Source organism: Pteropus vampyrus, unplaced genomic scaffold, assembly GCF_000151845.1.
Source record: "Pteropus vampyrus isolate Shadow unplaced genomic scaffold, Pvam_2.0 Scaffold2, whole genome shotgun sequence".
Lineage (NCBI taxonomy): Eukaryota > Metazoa > Chordata > Mammalia > Chiroptera > Pteropodidae > Pteropus > Pteropus vampyrus.
In genome coordinates, this window is record NW_011888783.1 from 15,379,704 (window position 1) to 15,397,336 (window position 17,633).

Here is a 17,633-nt window from a genome sequence, read left to right on the forward strand (position 1 = left end):
TTAGTGAACTAAGGATCTAGTAGGTAGAAAGATAGAATGTGTGTGTGTATTAGTCACAAACATGTATATTCACAAATATATTTTATATATTTGCAGATAAGTATTCAAATAGTTGTAATAAAATGTAAAATGTATTCAGACCCATATTTGAAGCACAGAGTTCTCTGGGAGTTAAGGGAACTATGAGTTACTTCTAGGTGGGATGGCTTCACGTCGAATTTGTTTAAGTGAATGTTCGCGACCTCTGCTGAATAAAATCATATATTTTTAAGTATATATGTTATATATCATTATATATTTCTTTGTTTTGTTTTAATCAAGCATCTGATCTGTATTAGCATATCCCTATACTACCACAGACTGTACACTTGAAAACTAAAAGGAGGCCCTAAAGAAGAAGTGGCGTTAAATATTTTCAGCTAAATCAAACTCTAACCCCCAACTTTGCAGGAGGGAAAGAAGTGTGGAGTTTTAAGGTCTTGAGTGTCTGGGAGAGAGAGAAGGACTGGAGAAAGTGGATGTTGTCAAGCCTGACTCCTTCACCAAGAGATGCCTGGTCTGACCCTGATTATAAGCAAAACCAGCTCTTCCCTGAGAAGAGACTGTACTGTTTAAAAAAAAAAAAAAAAAAAAGCTAGAGAAAGGAATTAGCTGTTTTGTTCCATTAAGTAATGGGATAAAAATGTATGTTGAATGTTTGAAAGCCTGATGTTTCCCATCACAGCTAGGGTGGGGAAGGCTTTTTGGACTAAAGAGAGACAGTTTCAGTTTAGAGGGACTAACTTAACCTAATGCACTGACGATTGAAAGGGAGCGGAGAACAGAGGATGGCCATGCTAAGTGAAGACCGGATATGACAGCTTTTTCTCATTCTGGGTGTTTTCTTATTGTTAGGATTAGCACTTGATTTCACTGTCTCTGGAGGTTATCTTTCTCTAATTTGTATTGTTCCTTGGAGGAAACACAGGAAACACAGGAAGACATACCCTAAGACAGCCAGTTTCCCTTCAGGCTCAAGAGGTAGTAGGCACAACATTTTTAAAGTCTAGGAATTGGGCTAACCTAAGCTCAGAAAATAAAGAGTGTTAATGAAGTTGCTCATGGATACACTGGACACTCAACAGGCAGCTGTTTAATCTACCTCAGATGGGAATTTCAAAATCTCACTTGCCAGTAAAATAAATTTCATCCTGACACTCATCTGCTGAAGGACCCATTATCTTTTGACCCCTTGTAATCCCTGGGCAAGCCATGTATGGGCATTCTGGAGGCACCATTGGTCCAGTGACAGACAGCTCTAAGGACCTTTTCCCCTTCTTCCTCTTCCCTCTACTGCTTAGCCAGCTGTCTCCCACCATTATCCAGAGATATCTGAGGGCAAAAGCTGCAGGTTACCCTTCCCCTAGAATTTTAAAAATTTAACCCCACCCCAATTATATAATCTTTTTCATTTGGTCTTCCCAAAACATATACAGAAAATTTCTATCAAAGCACTTGGTAAAATATTGAGTTCATAATAGATGTTTTGGATATATATGATATTTGCTTTATTAATTGGATTTTATACCTTTGTATATCTGAGCTCTTGGTACATTATCATCATCAATAAATGTTTTGTCAAGTAAATAAATTTGATTTCTAAACTAGTTTGATTTCTAAACTAGACTCAAATTAGAGCATCAACTCTAAATTTAATTTTTTTAATAGCAAAATATTTGTATATGGTATTAAGCTAACTTTTACAATAAGGGTCCTCAATGAGCAAACTACATCAATATATATGAATATGCCAGTGATAAAAATATGTGCTTGACCTTTTTATAGAGAAAGGTGGTGTGCTCTAGTTAACCAGGCACTGGAGTTCTGAGTTGGAAGTCTTGGATTCCAAGATCGACCTACAAAGTTGCCATGAGGTTCAAATGAGAAAATGTATACAAAGGATTTCACACAGTTCCTAGCACTCCTTTCAAGCTGGGGACAAAATTTATTAGAATTTTGCCTCAGCCATCTTTCTTACCATCTCACCTTCTAATGAAAAGGCCAGATTTCTCAGCTTTTTGGGGGTGCAGAATCAAGGTAATGGGCAAAGAAAGACTAGAACTGAGAGACAGAAGATTCTCACTTGCTGGGCTAGTTCCTGAATCCCTTGTAGAATGAAGAATTTAAGTACCAGTTGAAGGTTAAGGAAAGTAAACAGAAACCAGAGAGCAATCTGTATAACAGGAAATAGGGATGGAGAGAGCACAGAAAAGGCCAGATAGACTGAAGAGTGGGAGGCAATTTGGGAAGTGTGAGAGTGCTCTGCTCCAGAACAACTGTGGGACATAACAGAAAAAGGTAAAATTTTAAAAAGGCCTTCCCATGTGGTATAAGGTGGATATTCTATAATATTCTTTGTGAAATGCAAGTAAAGACTACAATTTCTTTTTAATAACTTTTTCCAGATGGACTCTTTCTCAGAATGCAATTCTTTACAGAGACTAGGTCTTTTGGGGCCCTAGGATAAATTCATCTGATAAGCCCTATGACTGTTAGCCAATTAATAACATCATTAACACTTACCCACCCATGAATATTGTTTATGTAAGCATGCACCTGTAAAGCCTACTGGTTCATCACAAACAACCAGACTGGGAATCTCAGTTGAGATTCAACACGAAATCCTGAAACATAGAGTAAATAATTTTCCTGATGTTAATAATATATTTTGAAAGAGATTTCATTTATCTTGAAATTGAAATATATGACGACAAAATGAATAACCAATTTAATGGGGGGAAAATCCAACTTTAGTTGGCATTGCATGGTAGAAAAACACACTTTACAAAATAATTGATTACAATTTTTGTTTCCTACAGGTCATGTCAGTGATGCCACCATGGCTGTAGATAGTCTGGGAAGCAACTATCTATGAGGTTAAAAGAGTTGGGCATTGCTCTTACGTTTGAGAGGAGATCGTTCAGTTAAAGTGAAGGACTTGTTGGCACAAAACTCGGGTCTCTACCTTCAGAGGAAATTTGGCTTTTACAGAATACTGAGGAAGATAATCCTCATGGAGTGAGAAAGAAAAACCCTATTTATTAAATGTCCACTCTGCGCTTTATTTCATCCTCAAAATGACCATAAAAGGCAGACACGTATGAGTCACCTGCCCAGCTCCTTCTCTCTCCTCCACGTTGTACATCAGTTTTTGTTGGGGGAATTCGACTCAGCCATGAGGTTTGGAGGGTTAATCCACTCAGGTTCAGGGGGACCTGTGACTGGCCTGCACTCACCCCATCTCCCTGGCCACAGCAATGATTCATGGATGAGAACGTATCCCAATTCAGGCCAGTGACAGTGAGACTTGTGCAAGACTCTTTCCTTGGGTGGAAAGGTAGGGCTATGTGATGTCTAGAACCTCTGAAGCCATTTTACTACTACTAGGGGGAGTCTGTGTGAATCCAAGATGGGGGCTGGAGAAATGGAGAAACTTGGGGACATGTTTTGCACTGCTAGATCAGCCTTCACTGAAACTCGCCCTGATGCTGGGTTTTTCCATTAAAGAGCCAGTAAATTCCCTTTAAGCCAATTTGAGTTAAGTTTTCTGTCAATTTCAACCAAAAGATTGCAAACCGAGTGATATAGAGAGTACCTCTATTTTATAGAGAAGGAAACTAAAGTCCAAAAAGATTTAAACCTCCCCCAATCACATAGGTAGTGAGAGATGCTAAGATTTGAAGACATTTCTTTCTGACTAGTGTTTTCAAAGATGTCCTGTTGTATTGGAGAAGTTCTAGGGAGGTCGCCGATGACAGCTCCCCAACCTCAACCTTGGATTCAGTCAAGTCCAATGTTTGATAAGCTATGTATTCTATAGATGATGCTTCCACTCAATATTCAGAGAAAACAAAATATTTAAAATACTCTTTCTTTAACTGTGCTTGGTTTCTAAGTTGTGAAGGGGTCTACTCTAGGGCTAACCCTTTTCATCTCCTTATATTCTTTATATGGTATTTTTCTATTCCTCTTTAAAGTTTAGCTTCATTTTCCCAAGGTAGCAGATGTTTTGAGTGACATTTCCTGGATCTGCTTGAAAGTGAGGCTCACTCAAACTTCAGACAAGAAGTCTTAGAACTTAGTCACAATTTCAATAATAAGCGGGTAGGGCTTGAACGAAGGACTGCTGTAATTAAGTCTCTATCCCTTCAACCTATTCTACATAGAGACATCAGATTCCTGACCATACCAGTACACAAATATTTGCCCTGGTTTCCCACTGTCTATACCAGCAATCTCCAAAGTAGGCCGTGCATATTTCATTGTCCTGTAAAAAGAAAAAGTAGAACTCCTATGTATAGTTATTAGTCATTTTTCTAAGTGAGGAGAAAATTAAGCATTATTAGTAATTTCGATACAGATTGACACCAATTCCTTTACTCAGTCCATATGTTAGAAAATCCTGCATCACATGCATTATGTGCAAGTTATTGTGAGGGAAGAAAGAGAGTTCCACTGTGTGGTGTGGATGACAATGCAGTTGACTCATCTTTCCTCATTTGGCTCATTGCAACTTACTGCTATTTACATGGTCAAGTTCCAAGTTAATTGGATTTATGGGTTATATTATATGCTTTTGAACTAAACTAATCCTTACCAAAAAATTAGAAATTATCAAGAAGACTTTAAAATATGGATTTATATCATTAATGATAAACTGTACCTTGAGGATATATTTGCTTTAAGTTATTAGTTTACAATAGCACATGTATGTCTACACACACACCCACTTGCGCACCCATATTGGTGGGTACTTAAAATTTTGTTACTGGAAAATAAAGCAATAAAAAAAATTTGAGATCAGAGTTTTACATAATGAATCTAATTCCTAGTTGCTTCAAGTACTTGTAGGGTTCAGATAACATAATAAGCATCAATGTAACAGGTCGGCCCTCTACATATGTCCCCAACCTACCTCTCTAGAGACATAGAAAGTATCTAGTCTCTCCTCCCACAAGCCCTTGCTACAGCCAAATTTGTCCTACCTGCAATTCTCTTAATTTCCCACCTCTTTCTTCTGGATTTTCATGCTTTTCCCTCTTACCTAACCACCCCCTCTCTTTCTTTTTTTCTGATTGCCTAATTCCTGTCCATATCCCAAAGCACAGCTTCGTCTTTCATGAAGTTTTTATACATTTTATCAACTAGAAATAATCTTTCTCTATTCCGAACTCTCACAGTATTTAATCTGTACCCTTCTCATGGCCCTTGTCATTGTCCCATTTATAAGTCTTATCCCCAGGGACTACAATATTTTTAAGATCTGGATACATGTTTGATTCATCTTTGAGTACTTTACCAGAATCTAGCACAATGTCTGTTACATCTTAGGTACTAGTAAATATTTGTTGATTGAATGAAAGATGGATGGATGAATTCTAATTGATACATTGTCTTAAATGTCTGATACAAGAACTATTTTACAACAGTATACAAAGGAGTTTTATGAAAAACCCATCACAAGAATAGACAAAGTTTGAGCCTAGATTGTGAATTTAAGTATAGAAATACATTTCTCTTTCCAGCTCTGTTATTTAATTAGAGATTGTTTAATTCTCACCCAGAGTTCATAGTTATTTGGCTGATTTATGACTCACAATGGAATTAACTTGAATAAGTTGTCTTATTGTGGACACCACATTAACCAGAAAAACCATAGCCATGTTAGGGAGATTTGAGTTGTAGCCAAATCTTCTTATACCCCCTTGAAAACAATCTGGCAGAAATCCAACTGCTCAAGTCAAATAGACATTTAGCTACACTGTGTATTAGTTATGCCTGGTGACCTCAGGAAAATACACACAAATGGAAATGCTGACTTAAAGTACTACAATAGGATTGTAGTTTGGAACAAAAACTTATTTGAGAGCAACCATAACTGCTCTACTTTTATCTAATGTGCATATGAAAGTGTATTTGACTTCAAGCCTACAAAAAATTCCCAAAAGATTTGCTATACTATTTACCAGGAAATAAGTATTCTTTTATACATGTATTCAAAACAAATTAAAAGACCTTTCTTTTTTCTTGACCACTCCTAACCAGTGGTCATTTTGACATGTCAAACTAAAGTCTATCACAAACTTTAAAAAATGGAAATTGCGACCTTAGAAAATTCTAACCTAGGGTTCATAGTAATACCTGTGGTCTCATCACCTACTAAACTAAAATTTCCTCTTCAAGCTGAGCAATTAACAAGAAATCCATTATCCTGGGTCAAGAACAGAAAATCTTTTCATTCTGCTTTTGAATTCCAATTTTCCCTCTCTTCACACACACACACACACACACACACACACACACACACACACACACACACCCCTACAAACACAATTTCTTTTCACTTTGTAAGTGATATAATAGGGACCGAGCAAACACTGCTCAGTAATACGCAGTTCCAAATCTGTGCCTGATCAGTCAATAGCCACCTCCCCTTTTAGCATAATTTTCATGGGATTATCTTCTGTTACTATAGAAAGCATTGTGTAGGGGAACTGAGGTTTTCAATTCTCAAGATTTCCTTTGTATTTTTCAAATTTTACTTAATTCCTAAGATCCAAAATTACTACTATGGATATAATTTAAGCACCCCCTGGTGGTCAACAGAACACAATTAACGATCCTAAACATTACTTGAATCATTTAAGTTTAAAAGCCAATTTTATAGCTTACCACAAATTTGTTTTTGTTTTCTTAGTTTTACAGCCTAAATCTGTACAAGCCTCCAATACTATGTATATGGCTTTGTCCTGTGATGTGAAAGTGCTATTTATAAATCATGGAATGCCATGAAAATATTAGATAAAATATTAATTAAGAAAGCTTCAGATAAAAGGGAGGGAGAAAAACTCATCTGGATTAAGTATTTGAGGAGAACGTATTAAAAATGGATCAAATCCATTCTAAACAAATTCACAGTATGAACTTATATACTTCAACTGGTAATATAGGGTAAAAAGAATGTTATATATTGTGAATATTTTAAATAAATAATTTAAATCTTAATTAGTATAATTGAGGAATAGAAAATGTTTATCACAGCAGAAATATGCTCTGTAATTTTTTTCTTTAACAGCAAACTTCTGCACTATTTTGGGAACTGTGCTAATAGCACTGGTATTCCTGGTGTTTAAAGCTGTGTTGACATGATAAAGTGCTATAATTTTAACTTGTTATTGTGAGGCAGAAATTGCCTCATTAATTTCCACTTCATTCAAAACTGAGGAACAAATCAATATTTACCAAGGGGAATGAAGCTAAATGAGCAACACAAAGAAAACCCAAAACACTGTGATAAGCTGTTAGTAAAGATGTAGAAAAAAAAGTAAAGATTATTTGTTCTATTTAGTCAACAAAACTTAAATAAAAATGAGAAAATTTTAGTAAATTTGAACTGGATTGTTCAGCACATACTTTAAATTTTAATCCTGTTAAACCTGAAAAAAAAAGTTGCTCTCTACATAATAAACTTGTTTGTATAACATAATGCAGATGAAATCGCAGTATCGGTTTTAATAAAAAATGATTTCCTTATTACACTAGGTATTTATGAAACTGCATCATATGACTCTTAGAATCACGATATACCAGCACTTTAAATATATTGAATACTCAAATAAAAATGTCTTGTTTTACTCATAATCCTGTTAATTTAAATAAAGTATCACACAATGACAGCTAAACCTAAAAGGACATGTGAGATAACTTAGTCCTATTTTTTCATTTTACAAATGAGAATGATAAGAACAGGAAAGAATAAAACATTTGTTTAAAAATTTAACTAGTTAGTAACAAAGCAAACAAATCTAGCTCTCCTAGGTGCTTGCATATCAAGCACAAAATTAAATCTTTGAATGAAAACATTAATGTTTTAAAAAATCAGTTCATTTTTCCCTTTTAATAAACAATCTAAGGTACCACCCATAATAATCACCCCCAAGTGGTTAACGCCCTTCCTTACATTGAATCTGTAGCTGAAAGGCTATTGCTTTATTTCCAGCTAAGTGAGAAAAGAAACACTCTCTTCCTCATCACATAATACAATGTTACTAAAACTAATACTATTTTTCAACTTACAGCATTTTAATCAAATCTAGAAAGCATATTGTTAGAGCATCAAACCACTAGGAAATCAATTGAAAGGAATCACTTGTGGATATCTAGATGCTTAAAAAGGGAAACACAGCAATATTCAGCTATATTGTTTCAAATAGTAACCTAAAAATATCTCTTGGGATGTGTGTGTGTGTGTTGGGTGTAGGAGTGCCCAGATTTGTATAGAGAAAAGGAGAAAGGAAGAAGGTCCCCACATGAGCCAGAGTCTATCACTAGGATTCAGCTGTCATCGGCCATAACTAGGGAATGCAAAGCTGCTCCAGTAACCAAAGGTTGGCTTTATAATGAGAGGATGAGTCTGAGCACAGGACTATTAATTTCCTTCTGATTACCATCCCCTTTCCAACCCCAGGATAACCCCCAAGGGACAGAGAATTAATTACCAGCAAGCTGAGGTGTAGCACCAAAACCTTGATGTTCTGGTACTTCTCCAAGAAAGCCTAACAAAGAGAGAAAAAGCATCTTTCCTCTCTTAGCCTGATTGTACACACACACAGTTTCTGAGTAGGGGATCCTGTGAATAAAGACTTTTTGGGACAAAATTCAACTTCCCAAACCAGAAGACCCAAACATGTAAAATGTCTGAGAACAAAATACCTGCCTTGCTACTATGCTTCTAATACTGAACAGATTTTTCTTTTTAAAGTTAAATCATGTACGCTTTAAAATGGTGGGGGATGAAGAGCAGGGGAAATGGTCAGGGAGAACAGAAGCTGAAATTTTCCGATTAGTTCTGCCACTAAATAGGTAGACACATTTGCAAAAATCTTTTGATCACTGGGCCCTATTCCCTTATCTGTAAATTGGGGTGAATTGGTCCTTCTTGAAAATTCCATGCTTTTATGTGAAAGGGAAATTAAATTTTAATTATAGAGGCAAAAACTTTCTGAGATCACAAAGGGTATCTGGGGGCTAACCTTGAGTCTGGAATAGTCAACGATCTCCCTGAAATAGTGTGAAACATTTTTGGTGAGTGTATATATGCACATAAGCATTTTTCGAGGAAGAAGGACAGTGTTTTCATTAGAGCCTCAAAGGGAAATTAGGTAGCTTTGAACTTCTTTGGTTGAAGACCACTGATTGAAACAGTAAAGGGTGTCTTCAGTTTCTGATTTATTTGGTGGCAGACAGATCAGCAACAATTTTTACATGGTTATAAAATCTTTTACTTTACAATGCTTTGATATTGTCTCAGGAAAAATCAACATTCTTCCCTGATTTGTACTTCTCCTTTACCACAAAAGATTGTTCCCCTGGGCTTTTTGCATTTATCTGAGAATCACTAGCAAGGCCTTCTGGACTTTCTCATATTCTTCATGAGCTTTGCATTTGTAATTTTTCATGAGCAGAAAGGCTGTTCAAAATCAAGAGTCCTTTTCATTAAAGAGTTAAAATTCTGGACATTTCAAGATTTATTTTGATATTAGTAGCTAAAGGAGAACCATTTTACCACATCAGAAAATTTCAAGCTGATAGAATCTTAAACATCTGCCCATTCATGTTGAATTATTTTACTAATTCTCTTTTCTTGAGTTAACTGACATGAAACAAAAGGCTTGGCTCCTCCTTCCAACTCGCTTTTCTTTTTCTTCTGTTTGAATTAGCTGTGAAATGATGAATTGGCTGTGATTCTATATGAAATAGTAATTATCATTTTAATAATGACTTTGATTCTCAAGATAAATTAAAAACAAGCTATTTATATAATATTCTTAAAAGAATTAGCTGAAAATTAGAGAGAAGAGAAAAATGACATTAGGGAATCTGAGGAACTGAAAGAGGAAAGATGCAGGTAGGAAGAAATGAGAACCAGAGAGAAAATCTATGTGGTTAGATGTGGAAACAGTATCAAATCCCAAAGCAGAGACAAGAAAAAAGGAGGAATTTTTAAAACAGGGAACAAATATAGCAACGAGGGAATACTGAATTTCTGAATATAGTAAATGCAAACGACAAAAAGAAAAAAATCCTAACCAAGCTTTTCAAGAACATCTTTTGGTTGATAATCTCAAGGCGTTATATGGCTTCTCGTTAATTAAGGCAGAGAAAGAGGCAAGCAGAGAACATCACAGAAAGAAGGATGTTGCTAGTGATTCTCAGATAAATGCAAAAAGCCCAGGGGAACAATCTTTTGTGGTTAAAGGAGAAGTACAAATCAGGGAAGAATACTGATTTTTCCTGAGACAATATCAAAGCGTTGTAAAGTAAAAGGAAGAAAATTCGGTTTAAACATTGACCTTGTAACAATTTAAATAATCCCAGATGCTTTTTAACCGACTCCTGTTTCCTCACATACGACAATCTGTTCAGAACTACTTAGTGGCTCCTAAGCCCAAATGGAAAGGAAAGCAACATTCAGTGCCTCTCTCCGTTCGACTTCAGGCTCCTTTCCCGAGTCACGCAGCTTCAGGTCACAGGCTCCAGACTCTCCTTTAACCCCAAGGCGCCAGGGGAGAGATACATCCTCAAACGAACCGGATCCCCAGAAGTCCTTGGCTGGGTGGGTTCTTGTATCGATGGAGCATCCTCCTGTAACTGATCCTCTTGCCAGTAACAGATCAGTTTTCCTCCCCTCTGCGCCTCCTCACACCCCATTCAAGAAAAAGATCTGGGATTTCAAATAAACGCACACCGCCTCCGCCCCAGCGGGACCGAGGAGGCCGCCTCCCGGGCGGCGCGGGGCAGGAGGGGCGCGCGCCCCCGGCCCTCGCGCGCGCCCGTTGCCATGGGAACGCACTCCGCTCGGCCGCCCGAGGGGGAAGCGGGAGGAGACGCGGCGGCTGAGCCAGTGGGAGACGCTATCGCAAGATGGCGTCTGCGAGGCCGCGGGATGCGGAGTGAGCGCGCCCCGCCGGGGGCTCTGCGAGGCTGCTGCTCTCCCCGCCGCCGCCGCTGCGGCGCCGCCCCTCCGCCCGCCACTGCGCCGCGGCCAAGCCTCCCCGCCCGGCAGGTACCGCCGCCCGCGCGCGCTCCGCGCAGTGCACGGATGGCAGCGACAAGTGCCGGCTCGCCGAGGGCTAGCGGGTCTCCCCTCGTCCTGGTGCGCCTGACAATAACGCGTAAATAACTTTTCTTGCAGCGGCCCCCTGGGGCCCGGCCTGCAGCCTCCCAGCGCGCCGGCGTGCCCACCACGCCCCTCCGACTCCCAGCTCCCCGAGGTGTGAGCACGGCGGGCCGATGCAGTGATCGCTGGTTGGCCTGAGAGGACCGTGTGGACTGGCGGGCGGCGGCGAGCAGTTGGCGAGCTCCTTTACAATGGCCCTGACCCTGTTTGGTAAGTGCAGCCTTTGGCCCGCGCGGCCGCAGGTGGGCCGCGCCCCAGAGCTCGGGGCGGGGGCCGGGGGCGCCCGGGCAGCGGACGGGGCGCGCGGTACCGGCGCGAGCCGGGGCGGTGGAGTTAGGCGCCTAGGGCGCTGGGTTCGGTCCCTCGCGCCTCTCCCATTGTTTCCACTCCCGGCAGGGCCGATGGGCGTGTGCGCCCCTGGCCAATTCTGGGATGGGAGGCTCTGAGGTCCTGAGTGTTTTGTAAACGGAGGATTATCTAAGATGCCAACTTGGGAGCAAAGTTAGGTGGTCGTTTCCAAACCTACGTTTCTCAAGTCTGTAAATAAAGAACCTGGAAAGTTTATTTATTTTGAACAAGATGTCTGTGCATCCCAACCTCCCTGAAATTGCCAAATGCGTGTGTTGATTCCTGTTGGATTTGGGGGAAATTTTTTAGACTCTATGTTCCGTTGGAAACTAGAATAAGTGGTCCACTTAATATTTGTTAAAATTGAAAATGTTTGCTCTAACGAATATGAGAGCAGACAGAAGAAAGTTGGTTACTGGAAGTAAGTAACCTCAGGAGAATATCTTTGAGTATTTCAGGAAAGAAATGTTATTTCTGTGATGTAATTACTGCAACACTATTGTTTCTGTGGTTAAGACTTCAAGGTGTTTTTTTTTGCTTTTAGCGTCAGCAGTGACAATGGGTTGGAAATGACTGAAAAGATACATTCTTTTTACAGAAACAGATTATGGTACATATGTACTATGTTTTAAGAAAACTCAGTGCATACAGTATGTGAAAATTTAGATGTTCAAAGAATTCAGTTTTTCAAAGAAGCAAAGTACAGTGAGTGATATGTAACTGATAGCTACAAGGACAGCCTTAGTAAGTTACAGTATCAAGTTTCCAGTTATGTTTTAATAATGTCATTTGATCAAGCACTTTATAGGCATCACATACCACAGATGCTTTTTGATGTAAATACTTAAGTGAATTAATCAGCTGGAATCAAAGTTACTTTTATTTAACAATCTTACTTTATAACTTAAATTTAGACCCAGAAAGATTATTTACCAAGATCACATGGCCCTTTGGTGGCAAAACTGAGCCTACAACACAGTTTACCAGTCATCAAAATGGGGCCATGTTTACTTTGCCCAAATACCCGCAGTACTAGAAATGACATTTCTTATTTGGTGTTGGTTCACCATAGATGCTTTAAAAAATATTTCTTCTTTCTCTGAAAGAAATAATAAAGATATCACTGCTGTTTTTCAGTACACTATCTCATATACATTACTTAGTAGAAGCATTTTCTTTAAGTATGGACTTTTTTTGTACAAGAATTAAAATGGTGGAAGATTTTTCTTACATAGTTGTTATTTTCTTTTGAAGAAGCTTTTATCTTACACTATTATAAGTAATACATAGCAGTAAGATTTCCAGAAGTAAATTTCTCTTTAAAGCTATTTCTGACTAAATTCATTGACTTTCCTAAAAAGATAGTCTGTATTTTCAAAGTAAGGTTTACAAATTAACCACTTTTAGAATAGTGACATTCTTGTTGAACAAAACAGATAAATTGGGGAGAAGTGGAATATGTGGTAAGTCCTTTCAAAGGATTCCTAAATTGTTAAATCTTTAACTCCTGAAGTAAAGATGATGAAAGGAAGAACATGAAAATTGATCTTTAGAAGAAGATATAAGAAACCACACCCACCCCTCACAGTGAATGGAGTATCTTTAAAATTTTAAAGTTACCTTCTGGGAAAGTAAAACTTACTTTACAAAATCCAATTTATAATTTTTAAGAACATTTCTCTGTTATAAAAAACAAAGTACACCTGTGTGCAGAGGCTCTTTTTTTTTCCAGTAGTGATAGGGCAGCAGCTGCTCTCAAAAGTATGGTTGCATTCCACTCATCAGTCATCTGAGATGTCTGTTAAAAATGTGGATTCCTTTGTCCAGAGACCAAGAGGATCTATCTGTCTTTCTCAGGGAAGGGAATTTTAGAGAGACTCCCGTGTGATTCTTATGTATACTGGAGTTTAAGAACCATTGTGTAAAGGATGAATGCTAGCGTTTCTCAAACTTGTCCAATTCAAAATAGTTTTTGTATATGTTAGCAGTTCTCAAGGGTTAGAAGAAATGGATTTTATTTTAGATATTACTACTATTTAACTAGTTGGTCTTAGTCAGAAGTACCTCTTATCTTTTAAATTTTACTTTTAATAACCAATTTAGAACAGAGGAGCAATGAGATATCAAAGTTCTCTGAGATGGTGATGAAGAGAAGGTAGGAGGAACAAGAAACTAGACAGATGTGACTTACCAAGTCAGATCTCAATAGATTTCTACCTAAGCCCTCCCCAAAGTAACCAGTGCCAGGACCCTGTCGTGTCTGTGAGTTGATTAGGACGGTATCTTAAGTATGCTTGGGTGCTGTAGTAAAATACCACAAACTGGGTGGCTTATCCAACAGACATTTATTTCTCACAGATTTGGAGGCTTGGAATCCAAGACCAAAGTTATCAGCTGATTCAGTTCCTGGTGAGAGCCTTCTTCCTGGCTTGCAGACATTCATCCTCTTTGTGTATCCACACATGGTAGAGAAAAAGGGAAAGCAAGCTCTCTGTTCTCCTATTAGGGCACTAATCCCATCATGAGGAACCCACCCTCATGACCTCATCTAAACCTAAGTACCTCCCAAAGGCCCCCTCTCCAAATACCATCACATTGGGGATTAGGGCCTCAACATATGAATTTGAGAGGGGTACACAATTCAGTGCATAGCAGCCAGCAATAGAGTCTAGTTTTTTTTACTTTGTGTTTTATGTTTCCATCCAGGTTTGTTTTTAAAATTGTAAAGAGTGTTCTTTTTATAGGAAGTTAGTGAAAGTTGGCTTCATTTGAAAAAATGAGAGCCTCTAAAATTATCTACTACAATTTCACATTTATATACATTTAATTTTTTTCACTTAAGAATGTTGTAGGAACTCAATAAAATAATTGTCAAATTAAGTTGAAGAGTAAAGAATGTCTTTTGTATTCATTATTAATCACCTTTGATGCTTGAAAGGATATTTTTAATGCAAATTTCTGCTTTATTCTGTGATAGAAGAACCAGACCCAGACCCTAATCTTTCCTGATTTTACAGTCTCATTTGGGATTTGAAAATGTACATTTTTGAAGGTTCAGGAATTTGCAAGAATTTTTCTTCACTTTTCAAATAAACCCACCCCTCAATCATCAGCATGGATACAAATCATTTTTAAATCTTCATATCAAAAAAATTATCCAAATGTAGTTTATACTCTGCTTACTCACCTTGCTTATTTGTTCAGCAAATATCTATAGCAATGTGCGAGAGACAAGGTCCCTGCCTTCTTATAGCTTACATTCCAGAACTATAGCATTTGTACCTACCTACCTGATTCCATATAGGCTTTGTTAGACCTCCTCTGGCAGGGAAGCGCATGTTGTGGCTCGAAGGAAAGTCTCAGATTGTCTAATTTAGGACTTTTTAGCTGGCGTACCTGACAGAATGTCCTGATTGGCCACACCAATAGAGCCTTAGTTGACAGCTGGGTGAAAAAGCATCCTGCCAGGTCATCCCTTGGCAGGAATTTCTGTCATTTATAGCTAAATGGGGCTGTGGTTTACAGCCCAGACCAACTGATGAGATTGGTAACTCATAGTCCAGCTGGGCTGGCTGAACCCTCAGTAACTATCTTCTCTGTGTGGGTAGAATTAGCTCTGGCATTGCTGCCTCTCCCCTTTTTCCTTTTTCCTATCATTACTGTGTAGTCACCATCATCACTGCCATAGATCACTTCTGACACTTCACTGAAATTTCTTACCTTATTTCCTCAGACTCTTACACTGCTATAGAAACCTTTCATTATGCTGCTTCATTTGTCATCTCTTCTTACAGCCCTGATACACTGGCCTGTGGGCATCTTTGTAAAGATCCTTTGAAGCAGTTACATGGCAATGGTGTATTCTTTGTGATGCAATTAAGGAAGTTTTCTGATTTCACATGACTGTCCTGGCGTTAAAATTTATTTTTGTAAAAGACAAGTCAGCTGCACATTTTCAATATAACCTATTTGACCAATAGCTACATTTATAGGAAACTCCCACTTGAATATACTCTCTGCTGACATTTTAATTTTTCAGACGTTGCTCATCAAAGAATGTAAGAGGGAGTTACCTAAGAAGCAAGATGGTCCAATGGTGAGAGCCCACCTGCTTTCATAGACTGTTTCATCTTTTCAGCTGTCATTAACATCACCATTCTTATTTTAGTACTTGTCTATATTCATTCTCTTACTGGTGTCAAAAAACTCAATATTTCAGCTTAAAAGTTTCCTTTTAATGTTTGGAGATTTGGTCCTATGTAAGGAAGATAAAAGAATTCTAGTTGCTGTAACTCCGATAGTCACCATCCGTGTACAAGGAGTATTGGTCACGCAGTCTTTTGAGTCTGTCCCTGCACATACCCATTCTATAAGCAGCCTAATCTTTGAAGATAGAAGATATTGGTGCGTGTAGTTATAAAAATTCAACATATTTGTCAAGAAAAATTTCAGTTTCTTTTAGATCAGTATTTCTCTGCCTTTTTTCTTTTAAAACCACTCTATAAAAAGCCTTTTAGACATTTTTTTCTTAATTGTTCTCTCTATGAAACTTTAATACCAGAGATATACTGTATTATTTATTTGTGGACTATATATATATATCTGCTTTGCATAAAGAGTTTTTTTGACTCCCAAAAGCCAGCTTTTGCGCCCTTGAGGAGCAATGAGAGGGCAGTATTACCCCCATTGAGAACACATTTTAGACTAATCTAAAGCGATTGTAAGAGAATTAGGCAGAAAAATGCTGTTATACTTTGTCATATAATAATAATTCTGAAGGAATAACAGTATAATGTTATACATTTTTCATCAGGTCAGTTTAACCTCAGAATTACTGTCATCTTGAGAGCAGCAGCCTTAACAAAGCATTTCTTGTTGGGGTTGAGTGTGCATGTAGCTTTTCTCCAAGTTCCTCTGGTAAATATATCTTTCAATATGGGTAATTGGTGTTTTCTCAATCTTATGTGAAGTATCAGTAACAGCACCTTTAAAAAAACTTTATTATTTATCTGCAATATATAAACTAAATGAAGTTCCTGAACTTTTTTACAAACTCAATTCAAGACAAGTCCCGGAACCTGGTATTAACAACCAAATTACCAGATGTAAGTCATTCTTATATAGAAAATGATTTTCATAAACTTTGATTTTTATTTATTAATATATAATTCTACACTAACCCTAAAAACAATTGGAAGAAACTGAGAAAACAGGATGATGTGACCCTATTTTACATTGAAAAGTCATGTTGAAAAAAGTATGTCTGACAATGTAAAGTTACAGCTTATTATACATTTCTAATTTGGCTCCTTATTTTTAAAAAAGAGAATGAGTATTTTGTGAATATACTGAAAATCAATTCATCGTATACTTTAAAAAGGTGAATTTTATGGTATGTGAATGATATCTCAACATCAAGCAGTTGTTAATAAAAAATCAGTGGGGGGGCAGAATAGAAGGAAAATTTACTTCACTTAAACTGTAAAAAGCAAAACACTATTTTTAAAAATCTAGTTTTATACCCAAGAATCTTTAGAAATTTTCATTCTTTTAGAACTTTTTTTTTTCCTTTTATTTCCCTAGGAACAAAGAACAAAAAGTAAAAATTGATAGGTTAAAAATGCCTCTACCTATTTCTAATGGTAGTTTTAAATTTAGAAAAGTAAGCACTTCTTGGAAAGAGTTAATGCCGACAATTGAGTAATTTGCGGGAGAAGGGAAGATGAGTCAGGCCAGGCCTGTCGCCAGCTGCTCAGTGGCGTGGCAAGGGGCCACCTCATTGTGTTTTATCCAGCTGCACTGGAAGTCGGTCCTTTCCCTTTCCACTTTGACTTTTTACCTTTGGATTTCATTGGACTATATGTTTTGTGATACAAAAGCAAACAGAAAAAGGATGTAGTCCAAGAACTATATTTTTGCTTTGATAGATTTTTATAACCACAAATGATATTTCAAAAACCACCTGGGTCCTCTTCTTTAAACTGCTAATCTTTAGTGATTTTCCCATTTCTGCCATTAGCACATATCTTCAGCCCTTACAGTATGTATGTTCTTTCTATGTTATTCC

The 17,633-nt window shown here is 37.7% G+C and overlaps 1 protein-coding gene across 1 annotated transcript in view; it reads left to right on the forward strand.

Moving 5' to 3' along the window:
- The first annotated feature begins 10,918 nt into the window (after window positions 1-10,918).
- CHN1 (chimerin 1) overlaps window positions 10,919-17,633 on the forward strand; it is a 159,450-nt gene continuing 152,735 nt past the window's right edge. The window contains exon 1 of the mRNA XM_011357240.2: window positions 10,919-11,428. Within this exon, the coding sequence (XP_011355542.1) occupies window positions 11,410-11,428 (19 nt within the window). The 5' untranslated portion in view covers window positions 10,919-11,409. The remainder of the gene's footprint in view (window positions 11,429-17,633) is intronic.